Raw genomic sequence first — 16,447 nt, forward strand, 5'->3', positions numbered from 1 at the left:
GAAGGATAAGACATGGGATGTGGGGATGGGAGGGGGAGAGAGGGAGAGAAGTCAAAGGTGACTCTAAGGTTTTAATCTGAGCAACTGGAAAAATTGCCTTGCCATTTACTGAGATGGGGAAGACAGTGAAAGCAGCAGCAGATTTCTTTGGGGCAGAGGGAGAAAGAATGGGGGGGGGGGGGGCAGTTAGTAGTCCGGTTTTGGACATTTTAAGTTTTTAAGTTTGAGATACTCATCATTCATCCAAGCGGAGACATTAAATAGCACTATTTTTGTTTTAATCATTCAGCTCCAGCCCCACCCCCTATTTTGAGCTTATTGTGATCAAGAATTTCTTCTTGCTGGGAGTTGGGGGTGGGTGGGTGGGGTAGGTGGATATGGCGGAGGTGGGAGGAGGGGGCGGGTGGGAGGAGGGGGCGGGTGGGAGGGCCTCAAAGACAGGTGGTTGGTGCCTGACGCCGGTTTAGCCGCCCAGTGAATAAACCGGCGCAAGGATTACACCAGCCACGCCCACCCTCGAGCGGTGCTGGCAGCCAGCGCATTCGGCCTGGCCCTGCCCCCTCACCTCTGCTACCGACCTGGGGCCCCACCCTCCGCTTACTGGCTCCTGGGCGCTCCAGGCGGCAGCGCTGAGCCTCACGCGAGGGCTCTAATAACCGTTCTAACCCCCGGGAGGAGACGGACCCGCTCCCCTTCCCCAGGGGGGACCATTACACATATGTGCATACAAATTCTTTGGCTGATCACCTCTCACCCACCCACCCTCTTCCACCTCCCCTCTGAGATACCGCACTCTGTTCCATGCTTCCATGTTTCTGGATCCACTCCATTCATCAGTTTATTTTGTTAATTATAAATCTTTATTTTCAAAGGCCACGTGCTTGGAAAAGTCAGGGGTTCTACTAGCAAAGAAAGAAGGGGAAAATGGATAGATACTGGGGACAACTAGAGGCTTAAACCACCGTGAATACTCTTCATCCAGATGTACATGAGGCTTACTTCCTCCTTTCAAGTCTCTGCTCAGAGAACATATTATTGAGTTCTTCTCTGACCACCTAATATAAAAAAAACTCTCCCCACGTTCCTCATCCTTCTTACCCTGCATTAGTTTTTGCCATAGCACCTATTACCATCCCATATAAATATTTAATTGCTGTCTGTTTCCCTGACTAGAAAAATAAGCTCCATGGTGGCAGATTCTGATTGCTCTCTGCTCTCTCCCCAACCCCTGTGCTAGGCACCACGAGTAGGTGATCAGAAAATATTTGTGGAACAAATGCATAAATGTATAGCAATCTTAATAAGTGAGAAAGGATAGATTTGAGTCAGATGCCTGGATTGAACACCTGACTCCACCACTTACTAGTTGTGGGATGTTTTACCTGTTTCATTTTTTTGTAAAATGAAGATGATGATAACAGTATCTACCTGGAGGTTTGTTGTGAGACTAAATGAGTTAATGTGTATACAATGCTCAGAACAGAGCCTGGTGGATAACAACCACTTGATGTAATGATGTGTGTTAGCTATGTGTTTTTGTTGTTGTTCATGGCACTCTACAAAGTGCTGTTGACATAATGATGACCAAGCCATAATAGGGTTCAGTGACGGCCTAAATAAGGGTACGGGTAACCCTTCTAGAAAGGACAAAGAAGAGTCTCAGAATAGCAGTAGGCCTTAAAGCTGAAGGCCTTATAACAATGGTTTTCCAGCGCTAGCCAGTTTTGCTCAGTGATTAGAATGTCGGCCCGTGGACTGAGGTTGCGGGTTCGATTCCATCAAGGGCATGTACCTTGGTTGCAGAGGCGGGTGCGGGAGGCTATCAATCGCTGTTTCTCTCTGTCTTGCCCCCTCCCTTCCACTCTCTCTAAAAATCAATGGAAAAAATATCCTCTAATGAGGATGAATAAAAAACAAAACAAAAAACAAACAAACAAACACTGGTTTTCCAGATAGACAAGGACAGAAGGGAATTCTGTTCAGTAACCTCTACTGAGCCCTCAATACCACCTAAAATTCTAATTATTTCTTTTGTCAGTTTATTCTTTCATTCTGTGCAAAGACTATTTCAAACTTCCTAACCTCTTGCACTCTCTCATCTTCCATTTTCTACTACTTTACTCTCTGATAACTTCAGCTCCTATTAAAAAAAAAAAAGAAGAAGAACATATGCTATAATAATCAGGGTTCTCCAAAGAAACAGAACCAATAGGATACAGGTATACAGAGATTTATTTTAAGGAATTGGCTCAAATGATTGTTTGGGGCTGGCAAGTCCAAATTCTGTAGGGTAGGTCAGAATGCTAGAAACTCAAGTAGGGGTTAATGCCTCAATCTTGAGGAAGAATTTCTTCCCAGGGAAATCTCAGTTTTTACTTTTAAGGTCTTCAACTGATTGGGTGAAGCCCACCCACATTATTAAGGGTAGTTTCTTCTACTTAAAGTCAATCAATTCTGCCCTAACCGGTTTGGCTCAGTGGATAGAGTGTTGGCCTGTGGACTCAGAGGTCCCGGGTTCGATTCTGGTCAAGGGCATGTACCTAGGTTTCGGGCACATACCCAGTAGGGAGTGTGCAGGAGGCAGCCGATCGATGTTTTCCTTTCATTGATGTTTCTAACTTTCTATCCCTCTCCCTTCCTCTCTGTAAAAAATCAATAAAATATATTTTTTAAAAAGTCAGTCAATTGTAGATTCTAATCACATCTATAAAATACCTTCACAGCAATACCTAGAATGGTGTTTGATGAAATAACTGGGTACTATAACTTAGTCAAGTTGACATGTAAAACTAACTATCACACATGCTATTTACAAGGAACTCTCAATCTCCCAAAACTATATCAAAAATTAATTAGATCTACTTTCATCCATTCCACCCTCTCTCTCTCCCTAAAGCCAAGCTCTATATCTTTGCTCTGTAACTGTTCTTTCTTTCTTCATTCAACCAACAAATATTTACTGAGCAACAACTGTGTTGGACACTATTGTAGGTAGTTATCTCAGTGTACAAAATGCTAACATTGACAAAAACTGAATTATGAAGCTTACATTCTGGTGGAGGACACAAGTAATAAATAATAAACAAAATGAGTAAACTATATACATGATAGCACTATGGAAAAAAATTAGAGCAGAGGTTAAATTCAGATTCACTTCTGTCTGTTCCTCTAACAAAAAGTCTTCCTTTTGTTATATGACTAGTAGATTGAGCTGGGAGGAGAATAAAAGATGTTCATCCAACAAATATTTATCAAGCACATATTATGTGCCGGGAACTGTGATAAGAAAGCAATGGTGAACAATACAAACATGGACTCTGACCTCATGAGCAACTGATAGAAGTGGATGCCAAAAACATGAAGAATTATGGGAGCTGCAGTCTGGAAAGAGTTCTTTGAGGAAAGAGTATTTGAATTAAGTACTCAAGAATGAGTAATTCAGTAGGTGGAGGGAAAGAATTGCAAGCCAGTAAACAGCAGGTACAAAGGCCTTGAGATGTAAGTATGTGACAGGTTAGAGGAATCAAAACACTAGTGTGGTTAGAGTAGAGAGGAGAGAGTGAGGTGTGGTTTCAGTCCAATTCAACAAACAATACTGACAGTCCAGTGTTTGAGTCACTGATAAGGTACAGCTGAGGTGAGCAGGAGCTAGATCATGCGGGACCTTGTAAGTCATGTACAGAATGTCAGTTTTTATCCTAAGAATGGGAAGGTATTGCCAAGTTTTAAGCATCACTTTGTGTTTTCTGGTCTATTGGAGGGGTGCAAAAGTGGATACAGGGAGAAGCAGCAATTGCAATAATCCTGGTAGGAGACTGTGAAGATGGAGAGAAACAGAAAGAATCCAGGGATCTGTAGAAATAGGATTTGGCAATTGAATGAAGGGATGAGTGAGGTTTCTAGCTTCTGCAACTGAAGGACTCTTTCTTCCAGGCACAGGAAAAGAGTTTATGAGGAAACATGTAGAGCTGAGGATTTTTTTTTTTATTATTGATTTTTTACAGAGAGAAAGGGAGAAGGACAGAGAGCCAGAAATGTCGATGAGAAAGAAACATTGATCAGCTGCCTCCCGCACACCTCCCACTGGGGATGTGCCCACAACCAAGGTACATGCCCTTGACCGGAATCGAACCTGGAAACCTTCAGGCCACAGGTCGATGCTCCATCCACTGAGCCAAACCGGTTAGGGCTAGCTGAGGATTTTTAAAATATATATATTTTTATTGATTTCAGAGAGGAAGGGAGAGGGAAAGAGAGATATAGAAACATCAATGATGAGAATCATTGATTGGCTGCCTTCCGCACGCCCCCTACTGGGGATTGAGCCTGAAAACTGGGCATGTGCCCTTGACTGGAATCGAACCCGTGACCTTTCAGTCTGCAGGCTGACACTCTATCCACTGAGCAAAACCGGCTAGGGCAGGATGTTCTTGAGATACCTAAGTGGAGAGGTCAATCAAGTGGCTCAGAGGAGGGTATGGGAGTCATCAGTAACCAAAGCTCAGAGTGGGGATGAAACAATCCTAGAAAAAATAGGCTGAGAAAGAACAGGACCCAGAGAAACCTTTAGATTTAAAGGCTGAAGAGGGGGGGGGGGGGGGAGGCGGGGAGCATGTGGGAGGGAGCCTACAAAGGAGGCTAAGAAGCTTTGGCCAAAGAGGTAGTAGTTAAAGTATGTGAGTGGAATTGCAGATGCTAGGGGAAGACTGTTGATGAGAAACTAGTCAATACTACCAGATGCTACTGAGAAGGGAAAGTAAGCTGAGGACTGCGAAATAGCCACTGAGTTTAGGAATGTGAAGGTCACCTGGTGAGCCAGTGTGACCTCAGTATGAACTATTTCAATAGAATAAAGGTTGTAGAAGTCAAAACAGACTGGGTGGCCCTGGCCAATGTGACTCAGTTGATAGAGCACTGAAGGGTCATGGGTTCAATTCCCAGTCAAGGGCACATACCTGGGTTGCAGGTTTGATCCTGAGCCCCAGTTGGGGCATGTGCAGGAGGCAACCAATCTATGTTTTTCTCTCTCTTTGCCTCCCTTCCTTCCACTCTCTCTAAAAATCAATGGACCCCTAATCGGTTTGGCTCAGTGGAAAGAGCGTTGGCCTGGGGACTGAAGGGTCCCAGGTTCGATTCCGGTCAAGGGCATGTACCTTGGTTGCGGGCACATTTCCAGTGGGGAGTGTGCAGGAGGCAGCTGATGGATGTTTCTCTCTCATCGATGTTTCTAACTCTCTATCCCTCTCCCTTCCTCCCTGTAAACAATTAATAATATATATATATATTTTAAAAAATCAATGGAAAAAATATCCTCAGATGAGGATTAACAAAAAACAGACACCAGACTGGGTGGAGGAATGGGATGGAGAGAGTCAAAGTATTCAACTGCTTTCAGTATAAAGTGGAAAAACAGGTTGGTAGCTGGAGAGGAAATGAGGTACAGAGTGGTTTGTTTTTCTATCATGGGAGTGTTTAGCATGTTTAAACACTGATGAGAATTTAGTAAAGTGGGGGAAAGGCAGCCATTCCCAAAGAAGGAAGGACTAGGTTCCAGGGCACAGGAATAGGCACTGGCCTTAAGAAGAATGCTGGGCCTGTTTAGACAGTTCAGAGGAGAAAGATGCAGATGTAGGTGGGTGACCAGATGTGAGAGTTCTCAGCTGACAGATTTACGCAGGAGAGATGACTGGAAAAATCCAGTGGGATTATAGGGGCTCAGACTCCATTTGAAGTTGGTAACTATGGATCTATAGTAATATAAATCTGCTTTATAGTGATTTCATTGGGTGACCAAATGCAGACACACAAATGTTTCATTTTATCTATGCATCCAAAAGAGATGAAAGGTAAGGAAACACAGTCTATTCCAAGAGAATCACTAGAATTTAAGCTCGATAGGAATCCAGAGAAGGTAGAAGCAATGGCCTGACTGCCCCAGTGACTCAAAAATGATAAGGAATAGTTCAATCAAGTGAAAGGAATATGGTCAGTGAATACAATGCAAGTAATAGTGTTTTGAAGATAAGAGCAATTGGGGGTGAAGACAATGGCCAGGACACAACTATGGGAGTGGATGCCCAAGAAAGTGGAAATCGCTAGATTGTGTCAGAGAACTAAGAGACCAAAATACTGGAGTGTCCACATAAACATAAAAGTATCAATGAGTGGACAGGAAGACTAAGGGGTAGCTCCTTAGAGGAATGTAGGAGAGTGGTAGTCACTAAGGACAAATAACGAGAGGGTGGTACACTTGAATAGCCTCAAAGGTGCAGGAAGCCACCCATTGTCTTCACTAGCAGAGAAGTGCAAACAAGGATCCCGGAACGCTGGTGAACCTTGAACCCATGGCAAGGGCCAGAGTTATGCACCGATTGTCTAGTCCAGACAATGGGGGCTCAAGTTATTTCCTGATCAAATAGTCTCAGAGTAAATTGTCTAGTATTTACTGACCTTTAAGATAGTCTGTCTGCTACCAAAATTGCCTGCCTGCCTAAGGGCTTTATGTGTATGCAAAGTTGAATAAAATGTTGGCGAAGCCTGGGCACCAGTAGAAGTCCTTCCCCTTGAGTTGGGCTTGCCCGCCTGGCCTCCAATATTTCCAAATTATTTCTTGTCTTGTCTCTTTCATTTGCAAGTGGCCCCTCCTCTAGATCCTGAACCCTGAACCAGGCGGGATGTGGGGGAACATTCACAAAAGGAATCAGACTTTGCAAAGGAATGGGCAGTTATGCTCTGAAGCCAGAATGACAGGAACACTAACCCTCTCTCCAATGTCTGTGGTAATCAGATAAAGTTTTGTCAACATTTATTCTCATTGTGCCTGAAACATCACATGTGCTCATTATGCCAATGGCAAGACCTGAGGGAGACGCCAGCAATAATGGAAGATGGATGGTAGGAATAAGGTTCTTATAAATATTAAAAGAAAAGAAACAGGACAGAAGAGATTGGAAATTTAAGAAAGGGACTAATTGATGGAGCAGACTGGGGGACATTTGTTTCTCCATGCCTGGGGAGAGGTTTGGTACAGATAAATAAGCAAATAGCTCTGGAAGTTCAAAGGCCTTCTATGTTCCTAGCCCTTCTCCAGCAATAATTAATTACATGACTTGGAAACACAGATCACTCATAATCATATGGCAGTTTAATTATAAGGAAGTCTGTTGCAAGGACACCCACAAATGTTGATGTGGAAGAATCCTTCCACCAGCAGTACAATATCCTGGATCCCCATTTCCTTGTGTCTGGAAATTGGGAAGTTCACAAGCTGATTTCCTGCATTTATACTTTCCAAGGAAAGAATTTTATTGGGTAGATATGAAGCCACTTGGTAAGGAAGTTCCTGGCCAGCAACTTTTACTTTCTAATAAACCTTTCTATTTAAGATTTGTTCATGGGACAGCAGCTAGCTAAAAGGCAAAAAGTAATAGGAGCCACTTTTCTCAACAGGTGACCATGTATATAAGATGTGCTTCTAGTACATTCTGGATTCTTGCTTCCTCATCTGTTAGGAGGGGGGATAATACCTCTTACTTGTACTTTTGTCATAAAGATGAACTAAGGTAAAGCATGACATATACCAACATCAGAACCTATACAAAGTAGGGGCTCAATAGATGTAATTTTGAGAGGTAGTCTGTTATAGTATAAAAACAAAGACATGGATTTTAAAGTCAGATCTGTTTGTGGTTTTTTTTAGAGAGGAAAGGAGAAACATTGATTTCTTGTTCCACATATTTATGCACTCATTGGTTAATTCTTGTATGTGCCCTGACTCAGGATTGAATCTCCACCTTGGCCCATCATTGCTGGAGTCTCCCTCAGGTCTTGCCATTGGCGTAATGAGCACATGTGATGTTTCAAGCACAATGCTCTAACCAACCGAGCTACTTGGCCAGGGCAAGTCAGATCTGTATTTTAATACAGGGTCTACTATTAGAGAATTTCAAACTCCTGAGCTATACGAGGGAGAAAACTGTGTGCTTTGTGGGTGGTTGTAGGAAGTTATTTTTATTATTGTGGGAACCAATGTCTAAGAGCTTCCATTTCCACTGTAAAAAAAATGAAACATGGTCAGTTGATGGGGAATAGTTGAGGGTGAGGTGAAGGATTAAGGAGAGCAGTAAGGTGTAATAACTGCCATGTTAAGGACAGTGAATAGACCAGGAACCCACAAAGGGTTGCTTGTTGGTAATGATGGCTTGGTTGAGGTTGGAACCTTAAATACTTAGTGACATTCATTATACGGCTGTGTTTTTCTCTAGCAGTTTGAATGGAGGAACAGAAAAGATTAAAGAGCTGGAATGACACAAAAGGACACAAGAGCAGCAAGAAAATGTGGTGATGGAGTGATAGGTCATTCACACTGTTGAAAGCAGAAGTAAATTCCACAAAGGGGAGGAAATAAAAAGAATGGATAGGTGGGGACTAGAAATCACAGAACAGGCAGAGTGGGAACGTGGGGTAAAGGTGGAAGAGCTGGAATTAGATTATAAATAAGCAGTGAGACAGAAGTAACATTAAAGAAGTCCCATAGATTTTGCTTATCTCTTCCTTTCCACAACCACCACCAACACTTCTCTCTTGGATTTCTTTATCTCAAGCCTGACCATATTGCAGAATATGGGCCCTCAAGTTTCCCCCTTTCTGATCACCCCTGAAGCAAAAAGAAAAAAAAAGTATTCTTAGAAAATAGTAAAGAAGTAACAACTTGGGGATATGGTTAAAGTTTCAGAACATTCAGAATTCTTATAGGTTTCATCTGTTCTGGAGTTACTGATTTATGAGGAGGTAGTCCCCAAAACCCTGTTGTCCTTAGATGTCTCCTCTTTTCTCTAAATCTAGCAGAATTCCCTCTTGCAAGACACAATTCACACACAAAAAGTTATGAATGAATGCATACCCAGCTCACAAGTGAGCCATTAAAGTCAGACAGATTTTATTTAATGACAGCTAAACGGAGCTCCTATTTTCTCTGTCATCCGGCCAGGACTCACCTTCCTGTTGCTATTACCAACCTTAAAAAATTGCATCCACACACCTCGGTTTAACCAGGTACCTAGGGAATGAATGCTGAGGTTTTCCTTCTACACATAGAAGGCAATTTCCCTGATGCCAGGGTTGAAGCCAGCTGATATGCACTGACAAATAAAGGATGGTGTTAGTCAAGTGGGCAGAGCTTCTCCGCTCAGAACATAAACCAAACAGAATGAAAGCGGGTTTATTAGCTCCAGAAAAAGGAGCAACAGCATCCAGCTCTCAGGCAACTCCTCACTCTCTATACGGGCTGCACCCAGCCTAAGGTCCACTGGCTCCTTCAATGTGAGGGTCCATCCAGTGCCTCCCTTCCTGGGTTGGGGATAGCTAGCTGCCTGTGGGCGAGCTTCCCGGCTGTTCAGCAGCAGCCCCTGCCCCAGCGGAGGCAGCCTCGTAGTCTGCGATGCGGCGCTGCACCAGGGCAGGCATGAGCTGCACATAGGCGGCCATGAGGCGGTGGTTGGAATGGATCAGCTTCCCAGCACAGCTGTGCAGGCAGGCCTCCTGGAGGGAAGACAGGGTGGAGGCAGAGGCCAAAGGTGGCCTGTCAGGTGCGTCTCCTGTCTTCCCCTTCCCAGCCTAGGGGCGAGGGTAAAGGAAAGACTCGGCCAAAGGTTAAAGGGAAGTGGGGGGAGGAGGAAGGCAGTCGCGGTTAACTCGGAGGAGGGAGAGTGGCTCCCTACTCGGTTCCCCACCTCCTCAGCATCCAGGGCCCGGTGGTGCAGGCTGGGCACGCAGCGCTGGAAGCAGAGTTCCGTCATCCGATTGTAGACCAACAGGAAGTCCCGCAACTGGAAGAGAAGGGGACCAAGGACGCAGCGATAAGGGGGCCCACACCTCAATTCTGGGCCGGGCGCCTCGGCGTTTCCTAGGACCGCGCACCACGGCCCATGTCCCCAGCCCTTGGCCCCCTGGCTCTCCGGGGTCCCGCCCTGCGGACGGGGATGCGAGCTGAATGTAAGGTCCCGAAGCCACTTCTAGCTGCTACTCACATTTCTCAGCTGCTGCTGATGCTGCTGCTCCATCCCGCCCCAGGAGCACGCCTGCCCTTACTTCCGTTTCAGCGTCTCGGTCACGCCCCGGAAGTAATCTTCGGTAGCTTTCCCCGAGAACTGAAGGGTTGGTTCAAGGATCGCCCTGCCCCCCCGCTAACGTCACTTCCGCCCTTACAAACTGCGACGTGGCCGGCTTCTTCTGCCCGGGCGGGGACGTCACTTCCGCCGAATCCCTGACCTGCTGCTAGGATCGCGACGGGAACGGGAGCCCGAGGTCCCCGCGCGGACCGGGCCTGGCGCCCCGAGGGGAAGAGCAGCCCAGCTCGAGGTGAGAGGGGCGTACTTAGTCCAGTGGAAGTTGAACGCATGAACCTGTCCTGAGGGCAAGATACCTCTGAGCTCAGGGAAGGATGAGGACACACCTGATGCCCAGGTGTATGGGGTGGGGGTGGGGGGAAAGGGAAACACACCTGGGGACACATAACTGACTTTGGAAGGGTTCAACTCTATCCTAGGAAAAAGAGGCTTTTCCTAGAGGCCGAGAACATACACCAACTGATTCAATTAAGGCCTGGTGGAGAGGGCGAGGAAGAGAAGGTGCATGGGGTGGAGGAGGGGGAGATCACTTGAAGGAAAGGGGGAGACACACCAAAGGAGTGTGCAAGGTCAAGCCCTGGGTGACATACCTGAGCCCTGGAAAGGGGTTCATCTCCTGATGGGGAGAAACACCTGCATGGGGATAAGCTCCAAGAGAATACAGACTTTATCCATTTTGTTCACTGCTGCATTTCCAGGGCCTCAGATAGTGCATGGCACATAGTAGGTACTCAGTCAGTGTCTGTTGAATGATTGAATGCATGAAGGATCACAGAGTTCTGGTGGGGTTGGACAGTCAGGAGAAGACACCTGAGGCCTGGGTGTGCATGTGTAAAACTATGCACCTTGGAGGGGAGAGATACATATGCTACCTGACGAAAGGAGTGGCAGCCAAATCAGGACACTCAAGCCCTGGGAAAACCTCTAAAACCTCAGAAATGGTAGGGGGGACCTTTCTCTTCTGGAGACCTGGCCAGTTTCCAGAACTGTCTGTGTTGGGCTTTGCAGGGCGCTGGGGTGGAGACATTGACTCCGGTCCCTTCCCTAGCCATGACGGACGGGATCCTAGGGAAGGCAGCCACAATGGAGATCCCCATCCATGGGAATGGCGAAGCTGGGCAGCTTCCCGAAGATGATGGTCTGGAGCAGGTGCTTCTGTTTGATTTTTCTCCTTATTGTCTCATTTTAGGAATCCCAACTCATAAACCCTGGGCTCTCTATTTTAGTCGCCTTCCCTAATTTATCTAACTCCCTTCAATCTTTTTACAAATTTTCGTTTTGATTCTGTGCAGACTTCCCTTGTGTGCTCTCTCTATGATGCTTCAATCCAAGCTTGTTCTCACCCCCAAAATGCTTCAGCTGCCCCTATGTTCCTGAAGCCCCCCTCTTCTCTGGCCTATAGGACCTCCAGCAGGTGATGGTGTCAGGACCCAACCTCAATGAAACCAGCGTTGTGTCTGGTGGCTATGGGGGCTCTGGTGATGGACTCATCCCCACAGGTATGAATGATCAGACCAGGACGGGAAGCTTGCATGAGGATGGGGAGAGGAATGGTTCTGGGGAGCATAGGCTATGTCTGAGAAAGCTTGAATTATCTTGGGAGATCTTGGAAACTCCTGCTAGTGTGAACCCTATGGAGTCCTCACCCCAAGGCCAGTTCCCAGGGTTGTCCAACTGCTTCCACTTGCCATTTCGCCTGAGGTGCAGCCTTTTTCTCGCTGCCACCACCTGAGTCACGTTAGGGACGCTTCCACAGAAGTTTCCCCTGCTCTAGACCTTGATGTTGGATCTTTATGAGGCTTCTCAGAGTTGGTACTTTATACTCTAAAATTTAGAGGAATAAACAGCCCTGAACCTCACAGACTGTGATACCACATGGGAATGTCAACCAGGTTTCCTGTTATCAGGACCCACCATCCTTGATCTCCTAGCCCACCTTCTGTGTATTTCCTTCTGTTTCCTCTGCCCCTATCCACCTCCCTCCCCCTCTAATCCCCACCACCACCTCAGAGGAGGCCAGATGTATATTGGGATTTGGGTTTCAGGGCCCAAGATATGAGTTCCTCCTAGTGAGTAGGAGAATCTAATTGTCTCTAGCTTCTGCTCCTTCAGGAAAGTCCTTTTCAGGTGCTGGGAGGGAAGAATGGGTGGAGCCACAGAGGTGTCTGGTTGTATCTGAGAGAGGCTGGTGTCAGAGAACTTGGTCCTTTAGGGTCTGGCCGCCATCCATCTCACAGTGCCACTCCTGCTAGCCCTGGAGATGAGGTGGCTCGGGGCATCGCTGGAGAGAAGTTTGACATCGTCAAGAAATGGGGCATCAACACATATAAGGTGGGATTCAAGCACCTCTCCCTTCCCCCCAAACTCCCACGGGTACCTTTCCCCTTCTCCCAGATCCTAATATTCCATCTATGGCTGAGACTAGGAGTCTGGGTATACTGGGGTACATACTTGTTGTGGGGGCAGGGTGCTAGGGTCTCTGACTGCTTCCCCCACTTCCCCATCAGTGCACAAAGCAGCTGATATCAGAGCGATTTGGCCGAGGCTCTCGGACTGTGGACCTGGAGCTAGAGCTGCAGATTGAGTTGCTGCGTGAGACGAAGCGCAAGTATGAGAGTGTCCTGCAGCTGGGCCGGGCACTGACAGCCCACCTCTACAGCCTGCTGCAGACCCAGCATGCACTAGGTGACGCCTTTGCTGACCTCAGCCAGAAGTCCCCAGAGCTTCAGGTGCCTCGGCCAGGCCAACGAGGGTGGGGGGACTGGGCCCAGGCCCTCCCAGGCAGTCACCCCTCAGCCTCCCTCCCTCCCTCCTGCAGCCCAGAGGGAGAACCCCTACAGGGTGGGCCCAGCCCTGCCCCCAGCAGCACTCACCTGTGGAGGCAGCTTAAGGGTTTGTACAGAAGTTGGAGGGGCTGTGGGAGGCGGCACACTGGGTGCCTCACAAGTAACCCTTCTCTGCATTTGTGAGAATGCCTTTGATGCTCAGCCTAATCCGAGCCCCTTCCTTGCCTGCTGCACTAGCTTTCTCTGTTCTAGTCCTGTGAACTTATCTGAGAACCCCACCCCCACGTTCCCACCCCAGGCATCCCCAGGGTGGCCCCACTAACTTTCTGGCTAAGAGAGCCTTGCTGGAGGCAGTCCTTGGTCATTCCAGTTTTGATGGCTGCTTCCTCCCTGGGGAAGAGGGGGAATGAAGGGCCCTACGGCTCCAGTCAGGTAGGGACTCTTTCTCAAGGCCTGTCCCTCCCTTCTGCCCTCAGGAGGAATTTGGCTACAATGCAGAGACACAGAAGCTGCTGTGCAAGAATGGAGAGACACTGCTAGGGGCTGTGAACTTCTTTGTCTCTAGCATCAACACATTGGTCACCAAGACCATGGAAGACACACTCATGACTGTCAAACAGTATGAGGCTGCCAGGTGTGGGCACTGGCAGGGCCTAGGGCTTTGGGAGTTGGCTGGCTTGGGTGGAAATTTGAGGCTAGGGTCATAAGAATTCAGGAAGGAAAGGAGAGTGTGGAGGACAAAGGGGTGGAGATGAGCCTATATCACCCCCTCCCCAGGCTGGAATATGATGCCTACCGTACAGACTTAGAGGAGCTGAGCCTAGGCCCTCGGGATGCAGGGACGCGTGGTCGACTTGAGAGTGCCCAGGCCACTTTCCAGGCCCATCGGGACAAATATGAGAAGCTGCGGGGAGATGTGGCCATCAAGCTCAAGTTCCTGGAAGAAAACAAGGTGCCAACCCCACCCCGTTGACCCCAGCCCATCTTCCCATCTGTAACACTGACCCTCCCCCCAGACCCTGCCCATGGTTGGATGGAGTAATGCAGTCTGACTAAGGAGGGGGCTCTTCTCTTCTCTTAGCCCCCTCAACCCCTGGACCTTTCCGGGTCTCTCTCCTTCCAGTCCCTGGCCCTTTTCTGTTGAAGAGTTGATTGCTGGTCCCAGGATCATGACAGAAAAATCATATCCTGAGTTGTGGTACCAGAACCCCAGCCCCAGCAAATCAAGTCAGGTTTCTCCCATCAGCTTAACCTTTCTCCTTTGATTCCCTTGGTGGAGTTCAAACCCCACCCCCAAAGCACTGTCAGAGCAGAATGCATGCACCCCTGGTCTGGTCTCAGGCTCAGCCCCTCAAGAAGGGCACCTGAGTCCAGCCTCAGCTGACCCTCTGGACCCCCAGATCAAGGTGATGCACAAGCAGCTGCTGCTCTTCCACAATGCTGTGTCCGCCTACTTTGCTGGGAACCAGAAACAACTGGAGCAGACCCTGCAGCAGTTCAACATCAAGCTGAGGCCTCCAGGAGCTGAGAAGCCCTCCTGGCTAGAGGAGCAGTGAGCCGCTCCCAGACCAACCTGGCTGTCATAAAGACACTGGGATGGGTAGTCCCAGGGTGGGGGAGATCGGACATGGGACATCCCTTGCCACCTGCCCTCAGGCGTGGGCTCCTTTCCCCTTTCTGGGGCCTGACACCAGTTTTGCCCACATTGCTGTGGGTAGGGATGGGGCCTGCAGGCCTAGCAGTTGCTGCCTTGTCCCTTATCTTCCTGGCCACTGGGCTTTGTTCCCAGATCTTTTCCTTCCACTCCACAGCCAAAGGCTATGACAAAACCACTCCCTGGCCAATGGTATTGCTCAGGCCTATCCCCAGCTCCTGGGGTGTGCCCCCGACCAATGGCAGAGCTTCAAAAGGCCCTGTCAGCCAAAGGCAGCTCTTCTTGGGCTCCCCTGGGCCAATGATGTTGCCTCCAGTACCCTTTGTCCCTCCTCTATGCGTGCCCATTGCAGAGAAAGGGACTGGGACCAAAGGGGTGGGAATAATGGGGAGCCCCATTTCTGGCCCTGCATCAGAATGGGCATCCACCCAGTTTAATTGTGCTTAGAGCCCTGGAAGATTGGGACCTAGCACTAGGAATAAACCTTTCATAAAAGCAGGCCCAGTGAGGTCCATTTGTGGGGGACTCTAGGAGGGTGGGCTGGGTAGAGAAATGCTCAGTCTAATACGCCAAAATCCTATCAAGTCAGAAGAGCTGGGGACAGACAACTGAAGTCAGAGGTTTCCAGAACAGTCTGAGGACCCACTCTCCTCCCCCAGACCCAGTTTGAGCAAAAGCTTCATTTGCCCTTTAGGCCAGCACCAAGATAGCTAAGGATCTTAAGAGCACAGGGCCCAAGGGGGGTTGGGCCCGCTGGCCATCATGCAATCATTGATACAGCAAATATTTACTGAGAGCTTTTACTTGCCTGGCACTGCCCTAGCCCCTGGGGAAACATCAGTGAATAAAGCACAGTCCCTTCCCACAGTGCTTACTGTCTAGTGAGGAATAGAGACAAGTAACCAGGCAACTACAATACGGCGATAAGTACTAGGATACAGAAGTTCGGGGAGCTATGGGAGCATAGAGGAGGGGCATCTCCTAGACTGGAATGGAGATGGGCATGTCAACTTGAAAGCTGAGAGAAAGGGTATTCAGACAGCCAGAGAGAGTAGAGGAAAGAGCATCGTAGGCTGAGAGGTCAATATGTGAAGGCCCTCAGTAGGAATCTGGAGGAATTAATGGAGTTTCACCGGGATGAAAGATGAAGGGGAGTGGCTAGAGGAAGACTACAGAGGCAAGGCAGTAAGAGCTCAGGGTAGGCCTGCCTCTTCAAGCCCATTAAGGACTTTTGCCCTTTGGAGAAGAGGAACCATGAGGCCTTTTCGGCAGAAGTATGATGGCATAGGAGAAGTCTAGGGTCGAGGAAAGTAGTCCTTGTGAAGCTTAAACTAGTGTAACACAGACCCCAGTTCCCTCATAGTCGGTAGTCTAGTAGCTCTGGCCCAGTCTCCAAAGCAAGCATGAGTCCAGTCTGAGGCGTATCACAGCGCTGGAACACCTGTGCTAGGGCCTGAGCTCCGGTGGATGTGAGGTTGAGGCAGTTTCCAGGGCCCCTGTTGAGCCCAAAATCTGAACCTTGTCTGAGGCAGGAAAGCTCTCCAGCAGCACTTTAATTGGGCCGGAGCTCAGGTGCCATCACCTCTGCTCCTTGGCTAAGGAGAGCCCCAGGGTGTTTCAACACTCCCCTACCTGGGAGGAGGCCTGGAGGAGGGGACACCCCCGTCAGCAGATGCTCCCAGCACTGAGATCCAGGTGCAGCCCGACTTCGCCCTTTGTCACAGATACTGCAGCTCCCAGGCAGGCTTCCTGGGCTTTGGTCAGCCTGCAGTCACCTGACTGCAGCTTGATTATTCGGGGAGGGGTGACCCCCACTTTATGAAACACTGGGGATTTTTGAACGTGAAAGGTACTGATGAATCTCCAAGTGACTGGCGGCA

General features: G+C 48.4%; 2 protein-coding genes across 3 annotated transcripts; one reads left to right on the plus strand and one right to left on the minus strand.

Annotated features, from left to right (window-relative positions):
* Nucleotides 1-8,921: 8,921 nt before the first annotated feature.
* On the minus strand, nucleotides 8,922-10,121 carry TIMM10B (translocase of inner mitochondrial membrane 10B). The gene is made up of 3 exons (XM_070426708.1): nucleotides 10,029-10,121; nucleotides 9,732-9,827; nucleotides 8,922-9,540 (listed from the first exon to the last, which is right to left on the minus strand). Exons 1-3 carry the CDS (start codon nucleotides 10,059-10,061, stop codon nucleotides 9,364-9,366), a joined length of 306 nt encoding a protein of 101 aa, XP_070282809.1. The 5' UTR covers nucleotides 10,062-10,121; the 3' UTR covers nucleotides 8,922-9,363.
* A 138-nt stretch (nucleotides 10,122-10,259) lies between these two features.
* Nucleotides 10,260-15,065, plus strand: ARFIP2 (ARF interacting protein 2). Of its 2 annotated transcripts, none has more exons than XM_070425408.1 (8): nucleotides 10,260-10,359; nucleotides 11,136-11,276; nucleotides 11,530-11,626; nucleotides 12,340-12,458; nucleotides 12,635-12,856; nucleotides 13,390-13,547; nucleotides 13,691-13,865; nucleotides 14,314-15,065. In XM_070425408.1, the coding sequence occupies exons 2-8, from the start codon at nucleotides 11,178-11,180 to the stop codon at nucleotides 14,467-14,469; spliced, it is 1,026 nt and encodes a 341-aa protein (XP_070281509.1). In that variant the 5' UTR covers nucleotides 10,260-10,359; nucleotides 11,136-11,177; the 3' UTR covers nucleotides 14,470-15,065. The 2 variants fall into 2 exon arrangements, with proteins under 2 accessions (XP_070281509.1, XP_070281510.1); XM_070425409.1 differs by having other exon boundaries at nucleotides 11,176-11,276.
* Nucleotides 15,066-16,447: the final 1,382 nt, after the last annotated feature.

The sequence above is a fragment of the Myotis yumanensis genome, unplaced genomic scaffold (assembly GCF_028538775.1).
Source record: "Myotis yumanensis isolate MYYU_CA2020_CCGP unplaced genomic scaffold, mMyoYum1.0.hap1 SCAF_10, whole genome shotgun sequence".
NCBI lineage: Eukaryota > Metazoa > Chordata > Mammalia > Chiroptera > Vespertilionidae > Myotis > Myotis yumanensis.

Bases quoted from the DNA above. Each gene is read 5' to 3' on its own strand.
- TIMM10B (XM_070426708.1), bottom strand. From the start codon at position 10,061: ATGGAGCAGCAGCATCAGCAGCAGCTGAGAAAT. The intron at 9,828-10,028 runs GTGAGTAGCAGC...CTTCTCTTCCAG, and splicing joins ATCAGCAGCAGCTGAGAAAT to TTGCGGGACTTCCTGTTGGT. The intron at 9,541-9,731 runs GTGGGGAACCGA...TCTTCCCTCCAG, and splicing joins GGGCCCTGGATGCTGAGGAG to GAGGCCTGCCTGCACAGCTG.
- ARFIP2 (XM_070425408.1), top strand. From the start codon at position 11,178: ATGACGGACGGGATCCTAGGGAAGGCAGCCACAATGGAGATCCCCATC. The intron at 11,277-11,529 runs GTGCTTCTGTTT...TCTGGCCTATAG, and splicing joins AAGATGATGGTCTGGAGCAG to GACCTCCAGCAGGTGATGGT. The intron at 12,857-13,389 runs GTGCCTCGGCCA...TTCTGCCCTCAG, and splicing joins AGAAGTCCCCAGAGCTTCAG to GAGGAATTTGGCTACAATGC.